Source organism: Neolamprologus brichardi, chromosome 15 (genome assembly GCF_056152115.1).
Source record: "Neolamprologus brichardi isolate AB-2024 chromosome 15, ASM5615211v1, whole genome shotgun sequence".
NCBI lineage: Eukaryota > Metazoa > Chordata > Actinopteri > Cichliformes > Cichlidae > Neolamprologus > Neolamprologus brichardi.
The window spans coordinates 10,162,516-10,186,815 of NC_142118.1; the positions used below are offsets into that span (position 1 = coordinate 10,162,516).

The following is a 24,300-nucleotide window of genomic DNA, read 5'->3' on the forward strand; positions in this document are numbered from 1 at the left end:
TTTGAAAAATCGGACCTTTCTAACCTTTTGCTGCATGTAAACAGGGCTTCTCACTTTCCTTTACTTGATTCTGTTTTCTCTAACCTCAGCTTCCTTCCCCCGTGACGCAAGGAAGGAATGAAAGCGAGTCGCATTTTCCATATGGGACATCCCTCCTTAATCTTTTTTATACCTTGAAGTGACACCTGCCTGGTCATGACGCACAGCTGCGCAGCCTGACATTCGGCTTTCATGAATTGCTCTGGACAGTCAGAAAAGTGGCAAATATTTCACCTAAAGTCTATAATTAGTTCGTAAAGGTTTACAGGCACAGTCAATCTATTCGGCTCTAGAATAGGTAGCCTTAATATTTGATGTAATAGCCTACTCTGCTGCTTGGTGAGGAAATAAATAAGTCACTATGACTGAGCTGAGATGCTTGGAAAGGAACAAGACGCCTAGCTGACTAATAAAAAGGTGGCATGACATTTTTTTTATGATTCACTTATTATATAAATCACACCCTGCAAATAACTCCAAGGTGTAAAAATATGGTCACATCCTTTGTGTAGATATGGCTTTCGTTTTTCTTTCACCGTCCACAATCAAACTGAGAGTGACCACATGCTTTCTGCTTCCTACACGGGAACCTGTGAGGACAAAAGAAAGGACACGTTAAACAAAATCAAACACAAAATATCAAATAATTTTTTTGTTTGTTGGTTTGTTTTTAATGTCACTGACTGAAAACCTGTGAGAAGCTTTGCTCTCGCTGTGTGAAAATCCCTAATGTGGTATCAGAAATAATGTAGTCCTATATAAAAAAGGAAGGTTTCAGGACTCCCATAGGCCCCTTGCACAACCTTTAAAAGCAATAATTTAAAATAACTTGACGTAATTGCTTTCTGGCTGGTTTTATCAGTCTCTCACGTCATTGTGGAGGAATTTGGCCCACTCCTCTTAATCATATTGCCTTTCAGGATTGTGAGCATTTGTTTATGCACAGCTATTTTAAGGTCCCACCACAGTATTTCATTCAGGCTGGATCATTGTAACACCTTGATTCTTTTCTTTTTCAGCCATTCTGGTGTAGATTTACGGCTGTGCTCATTGTCTTAACCTTACTTTAGTGCCCAAGGTGTCCACAAGGTGGTGAGTCACCCCTCCACCACCGTGCTTCACAGTTTGTACTGATAAGCTGTGTTTGATTTTCACCTAACGTGGTGCTGTGCATTATGGCCAAACATCTCATGTGTCTGAAAGACATTTTTCCAGATGTTTTGTCATTGGTTCAGATTCATCTCTTCAAACCTAAACCATCCTGCCATGTTATTTTTTGGGGAGAAGCTTTCTCTGTGGCAACCCTTCAAAGTAAACCATACTTGTTCAGTATTTTTCTATTTGTACTGTCATGAGCTTTAACATTTAACACACTAAATAAGAGTCTAAACATCTAACTCTTGGTTTGTTTTTCCAGTTTCTCAGAGCATTGCATGCTCCGACCTTGTTGGAAATTTGCTGGGATGACCCCTCTTGGATAGTTGCATTGTGTTAATGTAGACCTGAATGCTTCAGACCAGCAAAGTTGTTTTTTTATAAAGGTGCTCACACTTGCTGAGGATCAGTTAATCAAGTGCATTTGATTAGCACGACTTGGCTCCTATGGAAGCAATAAGCGTGTACTTCATATTTCACAGGACTGCACAGTCCTATGAAAACCTTTATGTTTGGTTTTTTGACCCCCAACTGGTCGCAGCAGATGGCTGCCCCTCCCTGAAGTTTCTTCCTGTTTAAAGGAATTTTTTCCTTCCCACTGTCACCGAAGCAGTTGCTCATAGAGGGTCATCTGGGGTTTTGGCTGTTTTCTGTATAATTGTAGGGTATTTACCTTACAATAAAGGGCCTTGAGGCAACTTATTGTGATTTAGCACTATATAAATACAGCTGAATTGAACTGAATTGAATATATAAGGAGTCCTGCTGTAAAGAAACTAAAGACTACTTTGAAGGAAATAAGTACTTTGTAGGATGATCCTCTAGAATCCCTAACAATTAAGCATTGTCACAAAACTCAAAATATATTCTTTGGTTTTTAGAGATACCTTCTCAACATGAAAAAAAAAAACAAAACCCATAAGAAACATATCTCTAGTTAAGATATAAGAATGCAATAATGACTCACATGACACCTTATAAGGAGACAGGTAAGGTGTTTTATCCCCTTACCCTTCAATTTATAAATCGGGCATTCAAGCACCCTTTGTATTGGATTTCTGTATCCCTGTACGTAACACAGACTCACTGCAGATCAGTGATTCTTTGTAGGATGGAAAACATCAGTGGAAGAGCTTTCTCATCAGAGACCCCGTGAACCTTTTTTTTGAAAATGTCAGTTGAAGTCTGCAAGAGCAAACGTTGGCTTTGATTTAAAATGCATTCAAACAGCTGACACATTCAAAGTGATGCTGGCCAACAATCAATATCTGGGTTAGAGGTTTGCAGACAGTCAATGAGGATTTAAATAACTGGAGAAAACCTCCAGGGACGGACCTACTGTTATGCAGGAGAGAGGGCACGAGGAAACATTATTACCTAATTGCCAGGACTCCTGTGGGATTAGGTTACGGCGCAGTAGCACAGGAATTACTGTTAACTCAGAAAACCAGCCAAACAGAAGAAACACAAAGTCTTTAAGCAATAAAGTGTCCTTGTGTGCAGAAGTTTATGTTCCCTGTGTGTTAATCCATTTTGCCATAACATTTGACAATCCACTCATTTAAAACTATATGATACAGGTGAAAGCTCAAAGTTACCATGGGCTGAGTGTGTTTTGTCAGCTGTGTTAAACTTGTTAACGTCAACCTTTTCCATGAACGGTTAGCTTCTGCTTCATAACATCCTCCTCCCCCGACTGGCTTCATAACCGGAAATGAATCATTCTATTATAACTGTTATAGGTACTATAATGGAAAATGTACTCCTAAAAAAAAGCAAAAGGAGTACTTTTTATACTTGTTTGTATCAAAAAAACCTAAACATTTAAACACATTAATACAAATCCAGACATCTATAGCTCATGGACATCAGCCTGGGATGTGACAGCAAATATAATACAGACAGGAATATGGCATTCCCACCTTGTGGAGTTCATCTAATCAGGTCCTGTGTGCTGTTCTTATTATTGTTTCCTTTGAGGCCTCTCTGTACTGGGCATTGCTGATGCAAGTGTGAGTCAAACATAAGGGAGTCACTCCAACATGTCCAGCACACTAAGTTCTGTGGGGCTGGGAAGTCTTTGCTGAACATAGTAAACCTGCTAGTCTCTGTTTATATCCAGTGGTTCGTTGGTTGCTTTTTCACTCATCTTCAATTCACTGCTGTTGATTTTCTTTACTCATTTCAGGTATAACCAGCAAAATAGTTGCATGTTTAATCATCTGGGAATTTACCCAGATTTATTTATTTAGACAGAGATCTTATCTCATCCTATTTATGCAAGATAATTCATAATTTTATTGGGGGGGGGGGGTGTTATATTGGTTGGGTCTGATTATTGGGGGGTCATAACCCCCCTAACCTCCCTGAAAATTACGTCCCTGTATACAGCCACGGAGATTAGTAGCAGGTGTAGGCAATGAAAAGGCTGACGAGGCTCCACTCAAGGGCAGAGACCAGAGCCTGGGGGAAACACACAGCCACTCGACCGGACCATGACATGGTGTGCAGCATGTCCTTAAAATAACAGAGGAAACTCTGCAGGTTGAAGACAGAAGAAGAAGTAAATTGTGGAGTAGCCTCCTCAGAATCTGGACCTCATCATTACTGAAGTGGCTAGAATTGTCTAAACAGAAAGCCTTGATCCATAAATGAAGCCTAAACTTCCACACCAGCCTCCCATTTTCCTTGCAAAAATACAAAGAAATGATGGGTAGCTCAAGACGCAGTACCGTATCTCACAAACAGGGTCAGGTTTTCTGTCAAAATAATAAACTATAAATATCCTTATAGTACTCACGATGACTGTAATTATATTTAGGAATCCACTAAAGCAATAACTATTCTCATTGCAATAAAATGACCCTACATTGCAAAGGACAGGTGCTTAGAAACCAACTCAATGGTAAGAATCAGATCCATGTAACTAATGCCCACTAGCCATTAGAAACCCAACGGCAATAAGCAGGGGGCCACAGGAGGAGACAGATGCTGCTGATGCAATATCATGAGTGGGAGACTGACTAGAGTACATTCCTAAAAATAGCTGAAATACTACACATATACTGAATTAGTGTGTGGACACTTTAAATAATGTGCATGACATCACTCATATATGCTGGTTATGAACACTCATTCACTGCGAAGCTGTACAGTTTAATGAAGGAACAAGTCATGTTTCTTCTCCACCACCATCTGTAACACTTCTAAAACCTAAAACGGATTAATGAGATGATAATACTTAAATGGTAGGTGTTTAGACAGAGTTATTATTTGGTGGTGATTCACATCCTGCACAGACCTGCCTTGGGGTTGCAGTGTTATTAAATAGTGGAAGCAATCAACATCAGCAGGGAGCTGAATTACACTCCTAAGTGCTGTAGGAATGCATCATCTCTGTTTGTTATAACCTTTATTTCTCCACTGAAGAGGAGGCTTAGCAAGCATGTCCTTTCTGTTTTAGCATTCGCATCCAGTAATGACTCAAATTCACAAGCAGGCGCTGTCCAGAACAAACACCACCTGCAGAGCAGGGCCACATGGAGGTTAAGCAGGTTAAAACTGCGGAGAGAGGAGAGAATAGCTCCCACTTCAGAATGCCACTTCCTGTCTCGCCTTCAAGCTATAAACATCATACCCCTAAATATAACCAAAGAGTTATACTTCCTTATCACTGGTGATTATCCGAGCCTCAGGCGGTTCAGGAGAGTTGGGATCTGGAAGGTTTTATTTTTTTCTCTTCCTGCCGACAGTGATGACTGAGATTTGTGATGTAACTAAAGGCTGCCAGGAAACACATTCATCTAAGTAACTAGTAGCCTTTCAGCCTTTGGTGTGTATCGGTGATATTCATGGAAACTAAGCATCATTACCTAAAAACAGAGGTAATATTTTGTGTGAAAATGCTGTATATAAAGTAGAGATATTGATTTTACATTTAGGTGTATTAATGCAATATTAGAGTATTTAAAGGTTTATCTGAGGGGGGCTAAGATATTTTAAAGATTGATTCTTGTATAAGTGGTTAAATAATCAGCATTTTTAATTTTATGCTTAATTCACAATTCAGCCTTAATATGATTACTGTAATAATTTCTTTGTTTTTCTATTTGTTACTGATCAAATTTTCTATTTTGCAAGTGTGGCAGTGCATGGCTCGCTAAAACACTTTGTGAAAACGGGATAAGCTGTGGTCAAAGCACGTCCAGGCGGACCCAAAGGGAAGATCAATACACTGTGCTCCTAGAGACTGAAGCTACAAAATTTTCTAAATAAAGAAAGCAAGACTGCAATCAGCAGAGGTTCTTTCACAAGAAGACTGCAGTTTCAGTGTCGGCGTGTCCTCGTATTTCACAGTAAAGGATGGAAAATTTAGCTATTTGCTGATCAATCCATTAGGAGATTAGTGGGAGTATCAGAAAATAGTATGTAAAGGAGATGAGCAGGAGAAATAATGACACCACAGTGTATCAAACCCACAGTGAAGCACCGAGGTGGGAAGATTCATGTCTGGGGGTGTTTTGCTTCTCCAGAGTTGGAAAACTCCACCGGATCAACTGCATCATTAGAAGCTTCAAAGCTGTACTGGCAATATGAGAAAAACAAAGCAGACCAAGAAGCGCTGACTCTGAATGACTTTTCTACACAGTCACTTCAGCCCTATTTAACATGTAACAACAGAGAAAGCCAGGAATTCCTGACATGACACGAAGCTCTTTGGATGATTTTCAGAAAGTGAGGGGCAGGGAGAGAATGAACTATCCTCCGTGAAAAAAAAAGATTAAATTCAAAACAGATGCTAAAATATCGCAGTAGCAGTATATAGCAGTTTGTTCATGCATATATCTAATCTACCAGTCACATGGCAGCAAATCTTTGCATTTATGCATGCAGAGATGATCAAGACGAGCTACTGAAGTTCAAACTAAGCAAACTAAGAATCTGCATAAAAGGGGATTTAAGTGACTTTGAATGTGGCATGGTTTTTGGTGATGGGCAGGCTGCTAGGGTTTACAGAGAATGGCCAAAAAAGAGAAAATATCCAGCGAGCTGTGGTTCTTTGGGTGAAAATGATGCCAGAGGTAAGAGGAGAATGGCCATACCTCTCCTCTCCTGTTAGCTAACAGCGGGAATTAAGGCTACAACTCTCACATGCTCACTAAAACTGAACAATAGAAAATAGGAAAAATGTTTTCTGGTGTCACGAGTCTCAGTTTCTGCTGCAACATTTGAAAGTTTTGGTCACAAATCGGTGTAAACAACACGAACACATGGATCCATCCTGCCTGGTGTCTGTTCAGACTGGTGGTGTCTGACATGAATGCATAACACGTAACACAACACATCTTTGTATGTGCATCACTCATTAGATATTTGTGTCAACGAGAAGGTGAACAGGTATATCTGATGAACCTCCAATGAAAAGGTGGCAAAACTTACTTTAGGTAGTCAACATAAGACAATAACGTATCATTTTAAGGTCATTTGGGCTGATTTTTCTGTTTTAACTGTACCATAAAGTAATAGTTCACATGTTTGCAGGTAGTCAGAAAAGACTGTTGCTCATTGATGAGTAGTTGAAGGGGGCAGACTGTGGATGCTTATATTAAGAATAGCCAAAGACATAATTAGGTCACGATATGTGCATTTTTTTTTCTACTCTTGCTTTGTATGATGGCAGTCAGAGGAGGTATCCTCAATACGGTCAATTCAGGCACATATCTCTGACATTGAGCACAGCAACCTGACCCACATGCATCTGTAATTCAATATAATAGACCTTTTTTTTTTTAATCATATGAGCTTCTTCTGTCTCATTTTTCACTCACTGTGTCCTTCCAGCTATAAAATACTAACAAATAGCTGGAGATAGGCCGGTTTATGAAAGGAAAGTGTTCTATATCTCTTACAATGGGCGCTTGTTCTCCACTTGTGCTGTTCTGTGTGGCTTGTCCTTGTGCACCTAACCCTGCAGCAAACGAGCGGCAGAATGTGTTGGCAATGGCACTAAAGCTTCAGCTGCACAATATTTCCGTTTTACAAGCACCACGTGTGTTTATTTCTTTGTTTGTGTGTATCATCCGCACTTGAGCTCCACTCGTGACGTCCAAACAGTGAGTCAGGTCCTCATAATGAAGTTTTCACGCAGGGATACATGCACGCCTTGTCAAAACGAGAACCACAGAGAAACGATCCAATCAGTCAAATCGATTGGCACTCTTCACTGTTGCTCAGAGGGTAATGATGTCAGCGATTAGGGCTGACCTTTGAGGGATTTAAAGCGTGGACATGGGTCCGCTAATGAACAGCAGTTGTGTTTCTTTTTAATCAGTATACGATAACGTAAACATGCTTTCAAGAAATCCAGGATATTTGTAGGGTTTCAAGACTGTGTCGCAATTAGAGAAGGATTACAAAGAGGGGGGGAAGTTAACCAGTTAACCACAGCCTCATCACCCGCCTGATGAAGCCAACCGCGCTACTGATTAAAAAGTGTGTGGGAAGCCTTTAAACATACCATACGCAAAACTCCACAAATGCACGACTCCTCCCCATCAAGAGAAGGAGCAGGAGACCCTTTACCTCAATCACACCCCGAGGCCTTGAGACGCTTTACTTCACATGTCTATAAAAAGAGCTTTCCTCCCTTAAGTAAGCAACAGCAGACCCTCTCCTACTGAGCATTTCTCAAAGAGCAGAGAGAAAGCAGGAGAGGAGGAGAGGGACCACAGTTTAGAGTCACCAGTCTGGAGGATCTGTGGACAAAAGGAGTGACAAAAGCAAGAGGAGGGAAAGCATCTGAAAAAGGTAACAAATATATTTATATGATTTTTTTTTTTTTTTAACTTGCTTGTTTGGCGTGACTTGTTGGATGAGCTCAAATTAACTTATTTGCTAAACTCCCTTATTCATGAATTTGGGAATTTCTACTATTTTATATGATGTGCTTGCAGCAAAGGATACACAGTTATGATGAATTCAGCTTTCCTTTAATGTAAACAAAAGGTGATCTAACTTACAAAACAGTAGAAATCATTTCACACGTACAATTTTGAATTTATTTTGATTGCAGCGCTCATGCGTCTTTTATCGGTGTCTGTCTGTGGAGAGCACAGCTCAGCTGTGAGTCATTCAGTAGGAAGACGAGTCTCTGCCAGACTTGCAAAGACAATGGCTCACCGAGGACTCACTCTTTAGAATAATGAAGGAGGAAGCGAGAAAAATCCAATACCCCGGCGAAGAAAAGAAAAAATATTGTTTACATCTTAAAACGGTTAACGCGCCCAGGGAAAAGTTTTACACATGAGACAGGATTTTTCTCAACATCTGTGAAGCATCAGATGACTGGCAGTGTGTCGGATTTAACCAAAAGCAGTAAACATGGGGTTTATATACTGCACTTCGGTTTCATATTATAGATATTACCTTTTTATAATAAGAAAGCTGTCCTCGAGACTGATTGGAAATAGGAGAGTATAGAAAAGAGAAAAAGCAATAAGAAGCATGAGAGGATATTCATCCTCATGACTTGAATAACCAAATTGTTCATTTTCAATAAAGTAGCGCACTTCAAAAAGTACTTATTGTTATTATTGTTGTGTATTTTTGTTAAGTTTTATTGAGACAATTAGATTCATTTTTTTTCCTACTTGGTTTCCAGGCAGGAAAACAACTCTGAGCTCAGAAAATGAAAGAATTTTAGGGTCTATTTTGAAATCCCTGCTAGAAATTTATGTCTGAAAGGAAGTCCTTTATCAGAATTATGAACATTTCCTTTGGCTGTCCCTGAACACAAGCAGCAATACTGTTCTCTCTATTCTCTCAACCCAGTTATAGTCTGTACGCTGCAACAGGCTGAGAGAAAGAAAGAAAGACAGACAACTCCCTAATGTCTTAGCACTTTTATTTATTGCGTCCGATTGACAGAAAATGCTCATCTGAAAGCTTCAAAGCAGAACTCCACAACCCATTGGGTGGGTGATGTCAACGTAGCTACGTCTGTCCTCAATTAGTCAAGACTGAAAAAAACATTGCAGTCCTGTTGCTGAATAACAAAAGTTGCTTCATAGTTCCTTGTGTTTTCAAAAAAGGAAGCTTGAATTTATTGGCAGTAGAATAACACAGCCTCGCAGCGGTAGACAGTGACATCAGGATCCCAGCTAGTTGCTCTATGCACACAGAGAACAGTGCACAGTGCTGTGAAAAAGGATTTGCCCCCCCCTGGCTGAATTAGTTTTCATTCAGCTTTTTGTTTTGCATATTTGTCACACTTTCACAACATCACATATTTTTTTATTATTGGACAAATATAACCCACACTAATATAAAAATGCATTGTTTCCCCAAAAACATCTTGATGATCCCAAAGAATTCTGGGAAAATATTTTGCGGACTGAAAAGACTTTTTTTTTTTTTTGGAAGGTTAGAGTCCCGTTATGTGCGGTGTAAAACTAACACAACATTAAATAAAAAGAAAATCATATCAACAGACAAACGTGGTGGTGGTGGTAGCGTGATGGTTTTTGCTGCTTCAAGATCTGGAAAACTGATAGAACCATGAATTCTGCTTCCCGAACATAAAATCCTGAAGGTGAATGTCAGGCCATCAGTTCATGTCTTGAAACCCAACCACACTTGAGTTAAACACACAAGCAAGTCCACCTCTGAAAAAAACCTAAAGGAAGGGTTTTTGGGTGGCCTAGTCGGTGCCTGGACTTAAATCAGACTAAGATGCTTTGGCATAACCTTAAACAGACTGTTTAGGCTCAAACCCTCTAATGTGTCTGATTTAAAACAATTCTGCAAAGAAGAGTGGACCAAAATTCCTCCATAGTTATGTGAAAGGATCATTGCTAGTTCATGCTTCGCTTGCTGCCAAGGGTGGTACACCAGTTATCAAGATTACGGGGCAATTACTTTTTCATACAGGGCCTTAGCTGTAGATAAATTAAATCATCATTTATAAAATCTTCATATATTTTCAGTCTAAATCTCACATGAAATGAACCCATCAAAGGAACAAAAGACCCTGCCCTGTCCCTCCTCTGTTTTGAACCTCATCAGTCCTGCTGATCATTTTCACACAGTCCTCGGTGCTGAAGATTCTTCCTTTGAAAAATAAAAATACTGCCACATGTTTGACACCTACAAAATAAAACGCATGTGCTCCTGATAAACAAACACCAAAAAGAGAACATTGTTGTTTCAGTTCACGTGTTTAAGTTCATGACACACCAGCTCGGCTCTCTGGCTATTTCGAAGGTAGTGTTCAAACACGTCACGTTACATAAGGACGGGCGAAAAGTGTTACGCAAGCGCAATTATTAAGAGACACCTACTGTATTTCTTCACAAAATAACATTTCAAGATGACTAATGAATATTTTTGTCTGCTGAGACTCAAAGCTTTCCCCACTGTGGCTTCACTTCTGCAGCTCCACCCCAGTCGAGTTGGTGTCCTGTGCACCGGGCTGAAGATGGTGTGCCAGTGCTGGTTGTTGGTGGCGGTGATGGCATTTGTGTGCATCCCCGGGTTTGAGTCAGTATGCTGGGACAACTCCATCTGCAAGGACCTGAGCAACAAGGCGAGGATACTGGTAGGTCGAACAGCCCTGCCTCTTCTTTTAGATCGTCATCACTGGCCAAGAAAACTTATCGGAGCCCTATGTTGCACATTTTCATCTCATCCGTAAGTGCAATGTAAAACATTATATTTAATGGAATCTGATCAAATTAAAAGTAAGTAAGTAAACCTTACATTTTAATCAAAATTATCGCTTCCACAAATTTTTTTTTTTTGTTAGTGTCAAGGTGATGAGTACTTAGAAGTACTTAGAAAATATAACATTACTTCCTTTCCCCCCGGCAAAGCCAGGAGATCTGTGGTGATAGTGAACAATTTCTTTCTTTGACAAATAAGTTGATGTGAAAGCTGAAAAGATTAGTCAACACAGTCCTTAAATGTAAGAAATTTCTTGTTTCTTGAGTTGTCCATGTGATAATAGCCTTAAGTGGGTGTGTTTGGATACAGAACAAGCTGCAGTTATTTTATCAATGCAACACTAAATTTAAAACCTAGAAAAGCCATCTGTAATTTTTGACTCCTGTAAGCAATAAAGGGAATTTTTGTTTGTTTGTATGTTGTTGGTTTTGAGGATTTTTTCCTATCATGCCAAGTCTTATGACTTCACCAGCAGCTGTCAGGGAACTTCAAGTCTTTCTGCTCTGTATGACATTATCTTTGCCATTTCTTCCACACAGGACTGTGTTCACCTCTGCATGTCTGTGATCCAGACTGAAATCCCAGAGCTCAGTGCATTGGCCCTGAAGGTTGATAGTGATGCTGATGCTGGTGATAGTGGTGGTGGTGGTGATGATTATGATGATGAAGATGACCTCTTACTCAGAGTTATTCTAGCCACACTGGCTTCCCATGACAAAATATCCGAGTCAAATCTGAAAGCCCGCAGCAACGCACGGCGCTCCTACAGAATGGAGCACTTCCGCTGGGGCAAACCAGCAGGACTTAAGATGCGAGAGCCAAAGCTGAAGGCCCGCAGTGATGAGAGACGCTCCTATTCAATGGAGCACTTCCGCTGGGGGAAGCCCTCGGGCCGTAAACGCCGACCTGTTAAAGTCTTTGCCTCTTCTCTGGAAGGAGGAAGCTCCTCTGAGGGCCGTTTTCCCTTTCAGGCTCGCAGACAGCTGAGCAGTAGCGAAGATGAAGCGGAGGGGGACATTGATGGAGGAAGTAATGAAAATCAGGGATTGCTGAGGGCCAGGGACAGCTCCAAATCACAAAGCCCCTTGAGCTTGCAGGAGAGGAAAGATAGGACCTATAAGATGAGTCACTTCAGATGGGGCAGCCCACCTGCATCCAAACGTAACGGCGGCTTTATGAAGCCGTGGGAGGAGAAACCTCAGGGGCAGCTGGCCAAGTTCTTCAGGAACATTTTAAAGATGTGAAGAGAATAATGGGATAAATGGAAGATTCAGCAGGGGAGGCGGATAGCTCAGAGAGTCAAATAGCCATTGCATGTTAGTAACCACATGTCTTAATTTTAAATTACACAAACTCGTTGCTATCTTTTAGCATGTTATTGAATGTCTTTCACGGGCCAAAGTTTCTCTCATTAAAACCTAAGCTAGGCAGTGTTGTGCTGAATAAAAACACTGACGCACCCACTGACTGCCTTCAACTTCTTGGCCTCGAATCCAAAGCATTCTGAGAGCATACTCATCTTAACTTTATGAAGAATCAAGCTGAACAGTGACCGTCACAGCGAGGTCAAAGGTGACTGTAAGGAAATAAATTGTTGAGACAGTTTTTAAAAAGTCATGTCTTTATGTAAATAAAAAATAATATTAAAGATCCTGTTTGTGGCAAATAATACATGGAATCTTCTGCCTAAGGTCATTTATTAAGCAAAACCTTGATGAGAGCTGACAAGTTGTGAGCTCTCATCAAGTGTGAGTTGTTATGTCTGTCAAACTGCGTTATAGGGCATTTTTAATACATTGAACTAACTGGAACCCAATTTAACAAGGAAAACATAATAAATAAATAAATAAGATCTGAACGCCTGGAGAAATGTTGCTCAAGGTCAATTAAAAACAAACAAACAAACTATGAAGACACGAGGGGTGACTCAATACTTTTACCCAGTACTGTGTCTTTAGACAAATCTGAGAATTTAGGGGAAGCAGAATGGACAAAATTCTGAATATTAAGACTGATAAAATACAAGAAACAGGATTTAAATGTTTTTAACAACAAGGTGAGTTTGAGTTTCTTTTAAACTTGTGGGTATGGTGGAGTATCCTTTATTCAGAGGTAATGATCTGAACATCTTTACTGGACAGCAGTGGAGCACCTTCTCTACCAGACTCATTCAGCTCCACTGTCTCCAGTATGGATGCATAAAATCCTTCATACCATCTGCATTAACCCATTATAATAGAATGAGATAAATAATTTCTTATTTTTTTAGGACTTAAAGAGTCCATGAATGATTGTACATAAGTTTAATGAAAATGCAGCCAGACTTAGACTGCCACCCACTGGACCTGAAGCATAACCACAGAAAATCAGCACGACTCTGAGCTTCAGCTGCTTAATTAATTCTTAATTCTCAGACCGTTTAATTTCATAGCTGACTGTGACATCAGGCTCAGAATAAATAATAGTGTGACGTGAATTTGAGCTTGTGAGTTCAGATCCTTGAAAATGCTACAGTATAGGAAAAATGTGCTACTCACGTGCTGGGAGATGGATCACGTACTCAGATGACCTCAACAGGAGGTAATTGAAGTAAACATTACTTTGAACACTGCGACTCGGTGAATAGTGGTGCCGGATTTAATTTGGTTTTTACCAAACAATGATCCCCTTCTTCGTCTCAGAGAGTTTCCATTAGCAGGCAAATTAAAACGAGGACAGACTTTTCATGGTTAGAGATAAATTTATTCTACAACACGGTAACATCCACTAGCATGCAAAGTCAGGTATGACACGCATAAGGCATTTTCTCCAAGTAAAAGCTGCCTTTCTCACTAGGTATTCCAGTTTTTAAAGTGCAAAGTTCACAGAATAGATTTGACCTACATCACTAAATTGTAAAACAGAGCTAGTAACCAGACATGTAATGACAAAAAGTAAGTTTGGATTACCGTCAGTTAATATTACATTACGCGATGCAATGACGACACGCGGACTGATAGATTTACAGGTCTTCACTGCCAAGTTCAAGATGCTGAAAACACAATTTTACAAGGTGTAACTGGAAGGTTTAGACAGCTGCACACGGCTCTTAAGTAGCTTTTTCTGCATTAAAGTGGTGGAAAGAGTCACTGGACAGAACTGTAAACCACGTCTGGAGAGCTTGGTCTTCGGTAATGATGACACAGACACGCACACACCTGTACGAGCGTTAGCACAGACACATAAATACGCTCACTCACGCACTGATCAAAAAGGGGTAAACGTGAATAGACGATCACATACACTGGCATGTGCTGACACGGATATACACAGGACATGACATTTAAAAACAGAAAAAACAAAAGAAGAGCCAGTCGAAATGCTCATGACAGGGATGAACTAGACACCGTCTTCTGTCCTGAACAAGATGGTAGCAAAACGGCTGGAACGGGTGTGGTTCACTCACAGAAGCAGCACAGAGGGAGAGAGAGTGTGGGGCGGTCTCTTAAAAATGTCACAAAATTGAACCATCACAGCACCACAACAACAGCAGGCACAATTTAAAAACACACAAACATGATCTGCTACCTACAGTTGGACCGTGTTAGCCAGACTCTTGACAAATTATTGCCATCATACTTGTTGTTATACCTGTGTGTGTGTTTGTGCACACACTGGGCTTTTGGATGTTTTTGAATCTTGCTGAGACATGCAGCTGAAAAAGCTGCGGTATAGTAAAAAAAATCATAGTGCAAACTCATTCCAGCAGGACTGAGAATGTAAATGGTAACAATGCAGGTCAGGGTGATGGTAATGAAACCTGTTTGAGTAAAGCTGAAAATTATTTTTTTCCAGCATTGCCTCGGTAACCCTTTATTAGTCGCTGTGACATACTGGCCTTGAGATGATGCAAATTTCTCCTGTGGGCTGCTCAGATGTTAGGATTTCACGTGCTGCTGGTTACTTATTGGAGATTTTAACGTTGTCTATCTGAATACTAAGTGGATTTCTCTTTTATCTATGAACACAACCAGTGCAGAGGCAGTCTAAAATTAGAATATACAGTATATATACACACGCACATTAACATCCTTATGCTGTACATCAGCTTAAAGATTTATATATTCCTCTGTATGTACACATTTATATGGAAAGGGGAGAAAAATAAACGTTTTTTTTTAGCATTTGATCTGGTAAACATTGCTGTAAATCCTTTAGTGTGGTCATGACTGGTGCAATGTGTTTTAACTAAATAGATTAATATTTAGGTAAAAGAAACAGAAAGAGGCGAAAAAGCACTTCTGGGTAACACTAAGAAGGCAAAACCAAGCTACAATAAAGCCTAAAAGATGGATGCTCAGCAGCTAAGTGGCATGGGAGATTAGGATAATTACCTTTATGTCTATACAACAATCAGACATACACACAAATACAATCAAGTAAATTAAAATGTTTCAGTTTCCACAAACACTCTTTCTGGTCATAAAAACAATTGAAAAAAATAAAAATAATAATAATATTAATAAGCAGTCTAGCAATCTAATTTTGTGATCAAAGGTAGTATGGCACCCTGGAAGGGACAAACAAGTTTAAAAAAAAAGCACAAGAATAATAGTGCTATCAAAAAGTTTCCAGTCGCAGGCATGCGACTACTCAACTCATTCTCAAGACAATAAATAACATCCAGTCGGTCAAGTTTTCCCCTCACAGTTCTTGACAATTTCTAATTTGAAAATCCAACCAGTGGAGTTTCTACAGACATCCCAGTCCCCAGTCACACAGGCCTAGAGACTGGTTGGAGACCACCTGGAGACCACCGGCTGCTAGGGAGAAATGAATATGCCAGCAAACTGCCAGCAAGTAGTTGGTGGCAGATGCAGGAGGTTGTCTTTAGTTTGCACAGAAGGCACCAGCTTATCTGCAAACACTCGCCAACTACTTACTAAGCAGCTGTGAAATTGTCTTCAAAGTAAAAGCTGCACCTTTTGAAACATGTTGGCTTCAGCGCTTAGGCACAACGTTTATTTGAAGGTGAACTCTCTTTGCAACCAATTTCACCAGGCAAGTGCCATCAATTTCCAGCAACCACTCGCCAACCGATCGGGGATTGCATATTATTCCCAATAGGCCGGTGGCTGCCAGGGGTCCCTAACCAGTCTCTAGGGATGAGTAACTGATGCAGTAGAAGTGAGTGAAATACGTTTGTTTTCCTGCTCAATATAGACACTGGTGAGCTTGTTTTTGTTGCAATCAGAGGCTAAAATAAAATCTCAGACAGCTAAGAGGTGTTCTTTAGTTACAGCTGAGTTTGTCCCACGTGCACTGTGGCTATTTGATTCCACGGTCAAGACGATTTTACAGTGAGGATCGGTTGCCCTTTCAAATCTTTTCTGTCCTTGAAGGCTCTACTGTACGCTTACGTTGCTGAAGACTTTGTAGTTTAGTAAACACATAGGTCAGGAAACTTCATCTCGTAAATGGGTACAGATCGACTCTGGCTTTGGCCATAACCTGATGAAATGGTTCCAGATGGGCTGGGAGGGGGTCTGAACAGAAAGAGGAAGAAAACAAAGCTGTTAGTTCCAAAACATAAAAATGCAGGTATTCTCCTGTTAGTCAAAATGACTGCCATCCATATTATTATTGACTACTCCCATCCCAAAGCTCTGTCCCTTACCTGATTGTGATCTCAAAGATTTGATTTAGTTTGCTCTGCAGTTGTGTGGCCTATAAGGGACAGAAGACATCAAAACAATACATTTAAGACCTTCTTAAAAAATAAAAAAATAAAAACCCATACACAAACACAAGCAGTTTTTTTTTTTATTTTTCAACGGGGTAGGGGTCTATACCCTGGCACCACAGTGGGCAGCTATCTCCTCAAAGGGGGCCTTCTGGAACTTCTCCACCACTTGTCTCCTCCGCTCCCTCTCCTGCTCCTCCATACCCACACTGTCCACTAGAGGGAGACAAAAAGCAATATAATGTAGCGCATGCCTCAAAGTGAAAACATCAAGGCAAAGTTCACTGACACTTTATACAAAAGTAGTTTGCATTTGTTCCCTGCTGTCATGCTTTGGTAAATTACGTCAACATTTAGAACATCAATCCATCATTGTAAACTAATAAAAAGGGCTTTGCAAATGAAGAGAGTGGATTTACCAATGGCATTTTTCAGGGTTTCAAATGTGATCTCCTCTGCTGGAGTCCTCTGCAGACCAGAACAAGAATCTATGTTAAACTTCTTTGTACAGTGTACATTTGAGGGTACAGGGTACAAGGTTGTGAAGTCTTTTTTTTTTTTACCTCTTCCTTCTCTGGGCTATTTCGGGACTCAACCTCCACCTGAAGTGAGATGGTCTCACCGATGCTCTTTCTCTTGGACAGACGGTCCTCATCTGGAAGCAGAGTGCAGAAAATTTATTGAGTTTTTTCAATAACTTTTTTCACCCCATGTTCATATACCTCTGCAAACCGCCCGAGTCATGCTGTCCATACTCTGCACAGTGTTAATACAGCTTCAAGGTGGGTACAGAGGATTGATGGCACCAACTCAGACCATCTGACCAAATATGAAATATGGTAACAATCTCCCCTTTTCTTAAATAATAGAAGAGTATTATATTATAGTAAGGCTGACCTTTAGAATAAAAAATGCCATGACTTCTGACATCTTTGTGAATGTGAATGTGAATGTCACAGTGAACCTCAGGAACCACCAGAATGTATTGGGTCCATCTTCAAGTCCAAGCGGATAACTTTGACAACCAAATTTTAAAGCAATTTTCTCAAGAATAGAAGGGATGAACAAATGGAAAGATAATTCATCATCAACCTGAAAACAAAATGCTCACAATCTCAGCTGCTACTGGCACAGTGACATGAAAAAAAGAGGAAATATAAACAAAAAAAAACAGAGAAATTAAGACCTTTGCGTCCGAACGACTAGTTTTAGACTCCTTACCAGTATACTGAGGGACATAAGGTGTGGCGAGTCTCTCGGTATTATAACCACTTCCTCCAAGGCTCTCTGTGATCTTTGACTGGAGGAACAAAACACTTCCTTCTACTTTGTCCAGTGAAGAATGCAATCTAGGAATAAAAATAAATTGCATTCAAAAGCAGGAATTTAAAATGATTACTGTGTATCTGAATATCAAATTAAACACTTATGGGTTGCAGTACATTGCTGGTACATACTTTGGACTGTCAACAAAGACGGCCTCGGGCAAAAGGTAAGGACTTTCTTTCTGTCTCACCTCAATTACCTGAAAGGCAGAGAGTCAGGGCATAAACAAACAGTTAGCATTAAAACACAGACACGCAAAGAGGGTCAGACACACACCTCGTGAATGTGCTGGCAGAAGGCTGGGACGGTGGTGAGCTGGCAAATGAGGTTGAGGTAGGCGGCGACAAGGGCATGAACAGCACAGCGGTTATAAACAGGCAGAGCCTCGTCGGTGGACAGAGCCAGATCCTGGAAAGGAAACAGAGAGACACCGCACTGTGAAACACCCTACCTCAGAAGGATGGAGGGATTTGTTCTCATCTTGTAATGTTTGGTTGTTTTATTTGTTTTTGATTTTAAACCATCAGCTATGACACTGTCCCAGTGTTACAGCTGATGGTCAGTGTCATTTGTGAAATGATACCTGTGAAACTGACGCTTTCTAAGCCACGATTAGGATATTTTTCATCTTGTAGTACAAATGTAGTAGATAAATGCAGCTTGGGGAATAAACAGCCTACTTAAAACTCTACATTTATACCTGCAAGGCAAGTGCGAGGCGAATCAGGTCCACCACCACCTCTTCATTGGCCAGCTCTACACTGAGAAGACCTAACAGGGCAAAGAGGGTCTCGTAGTGCTCCCGGCCACTGCTCTCCTCCTTGCAGCCCAGGTAGATGTGGCGATATAGCTGCTGGCCATGCTGTGAATGGATGAAGCGCAGGGTAAATGGAACTCGAAATGTCTCTAACATTGGTGTAAAGATTTATTGTCAAAATTATTTTAAAATAAATATTTAATGTTTATGTGAATTTACATAATTCACAGGGATGTCGTTCAGCAGGCAGAACAGGTTGTCAACTAAATAAATTTAAAAAATTACCTTCTTCATGAATAAATTGTCCTGCCTGGAGCACTTGTCAACTTTGAGCTTCAGCACAGAGATGTCCGAGATGCTGCTACACAGAAAGAAGACCAAAGAGACACAAACTGTAACTGAAGTATGGGTTTATAAGGGAAGTACAAAAACACTTCAGCCCTTCAATCTTCCTGCATACACAATCACACACCTCATATTGGCAAACTTGGGCCTGTTTTCATGCCTGTCAATGAGACTGAGGAGGATTTGGAGCACCAACAGACGGACCTCTGGATCCTCGGTTAGAGAGAAGGACAGCAGGGGCTCCAAGAAAGAGCTGGGCAGCGCTGTCAGCATGTTGGTAGTCTGGAAACCTGCCGTTACCTACGAGGGGGATGATCAAATCCCACACATAGTTTACAAAACTGAACATGCACTGGAACATCAAGGTGACTGCAGTGTGGTTATAATTTCACAAGTTAGCAATAACTTGAGAGACTCTTATGCTGTGAATGTGTCGCAAACTATCTTAGTTTAAGTGACACTTGTGAGACTTTCATTAGCAAAGATCAAGAACTTGCCCATAAAGCCTAACAAGGCCACTGATTTTACAATCTTGCGGTTTGATGGGTATACGCATTTCGTGGCAGTCTTTATAAATTCATGAAGATCCACAAGTTTCTTAAAAATTAAATCGTTGAGAAATGATAACTTACCTGGACCAAGGACTTGAGTAACATAACCTGAATCATCCTGGTACCCTCAGGCCTGGAATTACAAACAGCAAATAAAGACTGTGTGCTTAAGTTTACCAACATACAGGTAAATACTGTTTGAGTCAACTTACCCAGAGTCCGAGGAGGGCAAAGTAAGGTGAATTCCAGGAACAGGGATCTTTCCCATAATGAAGAGCATGACCTCTGATCTCTGGTAAGTTGGTAGAGTGTTGGCAAATGAACCTGAAAGGGACAGAACCAGACAGTTTGTACCAAATGAAATAAAATGTTCAACAAAAGAAAAAAGAAAAGAAAGAAAATCTATATTAGTAATTAGGAATTCTCCAAGGGACTCATTTACTATTTGTTTAAACAGGAGAAAAAGAACAAGACTAGTGGAGTAGCCTGGATATAGGAAAACACTCAGAAGAGTTCAAAGTGAGTTTAATTAAATAGGCGACATTAAACACTGCCTATACAAATATTACCTAGGTAATTTAAACACCATTTGAAACTGTTAGTCACTCCAATAATCGAGACGCACTCTAAATGTCACTGAAATGTGTAGCCAACCAGAACAATCCATGCACACAATATCAGATTATTTGAAACTCAGTGAGCATGCATCAACCAGCATGCAGCCTGTTTCAGTTGCTCCTGTTTTTTCTCTTTACTTAAATTTTTTTCTTACTTATTTCTTTGTCCTTTACTTTGTACTTAAGAGTGTCCGCCTGTTTTAAAAGCTTTCTTTTCAATCATGTGGATATTTTTACATACTTTTCTTAGGGATTATTAAAATATTTGGATTCTGATTGTTTGCTAATGTCAGCAGTGCTAGGGTCAGCTTACAGATATATTTCAGGCCCCTGAAGGTTCTTATGTATACCAGATATTTTCTACCTACCAACCAACCACCTAGCAATGGGCTAAAATGACCTGTTCTTAGCATTTATGCTCCTGTAACAACTTTTAAAAGTATTACATCATTTTTATTTTACAGCAGTAACATCTAGTTTATATCCAGAAACTATGTGTGATATATTATGATGCTATAAGGTTGCCTGGCAACCATGCAACAACAGGCTAAAATTGGCTGTAATTTTTTTGTTTTTGTTTTTTTGCTTTAATGCACCTACACACAACGCATTATAAAAGCATCCTATCATTTAATAACAGCAAAAACAGGCCAAACCATGCTGGAGCATGGCAACATACTAGTTGAATAATAATATAACCAACTAATATTCTGTTGCCAAATAGCATCTGCAGCAATCCACACACATACCTAGTAATAACAATTACTACTTGCACATACATCTACTAAACACTCCCTCACTAGCAAATACAAAGCACTCAGACTCACCAATGGTCCTGATTACAGCCTCCTGCAACTGCCTCTCCTCGTGAGCTTTGATGATCTTAGTGCCAATGTTGGTGCTGCCGTCATATGAGCCGGTTAGCTCGTAGTCTACACTCAGACGAAGTTGCCGCAACAGGGTGTTGAACACCTCTAGCACTGTGGGACCTGCAAATACATCGTTTATAAGTTTTAAAAAAAAATTCACATCTCTATGTGTTTATGACTTTACATGACCTTGGAGGATTGCAACTTACCTACAGAACCACTGGCTGCAATGGCAGCTGCTTCCAGCAAGACTTCCACTATCCCAGCTCGCACCGTGGCTGAATTCTTGCTGTTCGCATCCAGGTGACCGAGAAGTTGCTGGATTACCAAGTGCGAGTGCTGAGACTGAAAGAAAAAGAAACAAAGAACAGAGGAAATTATTGACCTGTCTTGAAAAAAAGAAAAATACAGAAAAGAAAAAAGATTGAGAGAGAAAGTGACAGAAAACTGTTGTATTGAAGTAATACGCTTAATTAAATGGCAAACTAAAAACTGGATATTGGTGATAAAGTGCATTACTCCTCTTGCATTTTTCATTCAGGCCCAAAATGAACCACAGCTGTGAGCAAATAGGCTGAAGCAAAAATTGAAATCAGTGAGAACTTCATGAATATTGAAGCACATTTCTTCTTTGCACCACTAAAATGTGCAATAACCACTTGCAAAGATAAAAAAAACATGGTGGTCAAAAATTCATACAAAATGTTTCCAGATTCCATTTCAACCTAGTAATGAAGTCATCAGAGTGTGAGACAGAGAAAAGAGGCGAGGGTAAGGCTGTGAAGGATATCATGGCAGTGTATCACTCACCTGAATGGAGTACATTATGATCTTGAAGCAACGCACTGCAAAGGTCTTTCCCTCCCATAGAGAGTGGTTATCTAAGTGCCTGTGGGGTTATGAACAGAGGAAGAGAAACAGGTTGGATACACAGGATGTAATAACACAGCAGTAGGGATGATGGAGAGCAGTAAGGCATAAAGACCGCATTTAGTCCAGACAGCATACATCATGTCTGGGTTTAAGAATGAATGTAAAACTGAAAAAAGGAGTTAGTAGTGCACAGATAAATACTTACTATGACATACGGTTCACTTTACAGTAAGTAATTAAATACTTAAAAACATTCTCTCAATCTGACATTGATAGAACGTGGAAAATGTGCAATTAAGCTGAGCACACGACTGCTGAGACTAAAACTGACAGATAACTCAAAACGGATTTGCTTAACAATATAAATGTAAAATATAACTGTGCAAGGGAAATGTGTGTAGGACATGGGAACAGAAATGAAGAAAAAGGCATTGAGGCACCACAAAGTACCTAAAACTGGGCATTTTTAAAACCCATAATGTAGTCAACATTTACCTCTATTTGCAAAGGCCTGAAATATTCATACTGTTATATTCAATCTATTAACTTATGTACCTGCCAAATAAAAAGTCAGCCACAACTTCCAAAACACCCCTGCACAGCCCCCGCACACGGGCAATTGTGGGGACAGGAAAAGGCTAAGACAGATAAAATACTTAATTTCAGGAGGAACAACCAAGTTGGATAAATTCAGAAAATCAGAAATGTATTGGTAGAACAAAAAAGAAAAACTTAAATAAGATCAAAAATAAATGCAGTAATATAGAATTTAAATGTCCCATCTGCAAATCATGCAGTCACATCGATTCAAGAACAACTCCATAACCTTGCATCGACCTTGTCACAGCCCCACGCGCCCATTAGTGTAAAGATTAAGATGCGCCAACAGAACCCTGACATGTAGCATTGTCTTCAAGTTTACTCACTATGTTTAAAAAACAAAAACAAAAAACCAAACCACACAACCGCATGCAGGAACACATCACAAACAGAGGCTATTTCTTATGAATATGACTGTTTGGTTGTCTCACATCAGCACGGGCGTGACGGCATTCTTGATGTTGCCATAGGCGGCTCGTCCAAGCAGCTCCCTGAAGCAGCGCTCCGTCAGCTCCACCGGGCTTTCCTTCTCCTTCTCTGATGCCTGCAGCGGAGAGGGAGAGCGGCTGGCAGGGAGCGATGAGGGTAAGGAAGCAGAAAAAAAGCAGGGAGGAGACGAGCAGAGAGAGGCAGAGGAAGGCAAATTGGGAGGGTGCAGACAGAGAGAGAGAGAACAGAGAACAGGCAAGGCACTGAAATTAACTTAATATAATAACATTTCAACAAATGCTCTATTTCTTACACAAACACAGTCTGTACGGCTGAATCTCTGCAGCTGTGCTTCTGAGCTGACTTTACCCTCTGCAGTTTGTCTGCAGTTTGACTGCAGTTTGTACGCATTTACGTACTGCGTGTCTGTGTCCAAATTTGTACAAGCAAACGTTTCATGTCAATCGTGTGGTCTCTCGCTCTCGTGTCCAGCCCTTTTTCATTCTCATGCATAGTTAAAAACATCCGCCATAGCTCCATCTTGGTCTTGACTAGCCTCGGGTAGTCCACCAATGATAACATTATTTATTAAAAGCCTAACTCTTTCATCTTGCCTGCTGTTTCCGTGGAGCAAATGTGAGTTGCTGCCCCATCTTTTGTATTCAAAACTAAAATACGCAAAAATTAAAAAAAATTGAATAAAGTAAAACACACTGATGCTGCACACAGCTGATGTCAGTGAGTTATTTCAGTGATATTTTCTGTCAGCCGCAGAAAAAATAATAATATCATGCTGTTTAAAGTTTCTTTATTTGTTCAGTGGTTACAAAGCATCGTGGCAGAAAAAGGTTGTTTCATCCCACGCAATCTCTCTCAAGTAAACATCTGCTGTGAGGACAAATTTGCATCACCAGTATTTGAAAAAGCGAACTTAGCTATAGCTACCTGATCTCAGATGTGCTGTTTATGAGTCTATGTGAAAAATACCTCAGATGAACAACAAGCTTCTTTTTTTAGGCAACTACATACATTAAAAACAATCCTCATGTGTTCTTGAAGTTTAAACACAAAACAAAGTCCAGAGAGCTTCTGTCATCTGCATCAATAAACTTTCCAAACTAAGTCCCAGCTGTCAGAAGGTTGACTAAAGCTGATCTTTACGTGATTTGAAAATGCACCATCTGTAAGGTAATTAGGCTCTGTACTGATTGCTGTGGGTAATGACAAGCTAGACCCAGTGTGAGAGGAAATGAGGATGCACAGCAGGGGGATAACACACAGAGCAGAGAGAAGCTGA

The 24,300-nt window shown here is 40.2% G+C and overlaps 2 protein-coding genes across 5 annotated transcripts in view; one reads left to right on the top strand and one right to left on the bottom strand.

Moving 5' to 3' along the window:
• The first annotated feature begins 7,876 nt into the window (after positions 1 to 7,876).
• Positions 7,877 to 12,570, top strand: LOC102778327 (pro-opiomelanocortin-like). The gene is given in 4 exon segments (XM_006797089.3): positions 7,877 to 8,001; positions 10,628 to 10,789; positions 11,454 to 12,144; positions 12,147 to 12,570. Coding segments are annotated over 3 exon segments (840 nt in total). The 5' UTR covers positions 7,877 to 8,001; positions 10,628 to 10,669; the 3' UTR covers positions 12,176 to 12,570.
• Positions 12,571 to 13,634: 1,064 nt separating this feature from the next.
• The window catches only part of LOC102777664 (protein EFR3 homolog B), a 30,302-nt gene continuing 19,636 nt past the window's right edge, over positions 13,635 to 24,300 (bottom strand). For 3 of the 4 annotated variants that reach the window (XM_006797087.3, XM_006797086.3, XM_006797088.3), the window contains 17 exons: positions 23,006 to 23,140; positions 21,912 to 21,990; positions 21,311 to 21,446; positions 21,060 to 21,221; positions 19,828 to 19,939; positions 19,697 to 19,748; positions 19,192 to 19,364; positions 19,005 to 19,080; positions 18,663 to 18,824; positions 18,239 to 18,370; positions 18,094 to 18,161; positions 17,858 to 17,985; positions 17,200 to 17,291; positions 17,056 to 17,104; positions 16,746 to 16,852; positions 16,571 to 16,620; positions 13,635 to 16,439 (listed from right to left, as the gene is read on the bottom strand). In XM_006797087.3, the coding sequence (XP_006797150.1) occupies positions 16,334 to 16,439; positions 16,571 to 16,620; positions 16,746 to 16,852; positions 17,056 to 17,104; positions 17,200 to 17,291; positions 17,858 to 17,985; positions 18,094 to 18,161; positions 18,239 to 18,370; positions 18,663 to 18,824; positions 19,005 to 19,080; positions 19,192 to 19,364; positions 19,697 to 19,748; positions 19,828 to 19,939; positions 21,060 to 21,221; positions 21,311 to 21,446; positions 21,912 to 21,990; positions 23,006 to 23,140 (1,819 nt within the window). In that variant the 3' untranslated portion in view covers positions 13,635 to 16,333. The remainder of the gene's footprint in view (positions 16,440 to 16,570; positions 16,621 to 16,745; positions 16,853 to 17,055; positions 17,105 to 17,199; positions 17,292 to 17,857; positions 17,986 to 18,093; positions 18,162 to 18,238; positions 18,371 to 18,662; positions 18,825 to 19,004; positions 19,081 to 19,191; positions 19,365 to 19,696; positions 19,749 to 19,827; positions 19,940 to 21,059; positions 21,222 to 21,310; positions 21,447 to 21,911; positions 21,991 to 23,005; positions 23,141 to 24,300) is intronic. The other variant, XM_035910536.2, reaches the window with a different exon arrangement.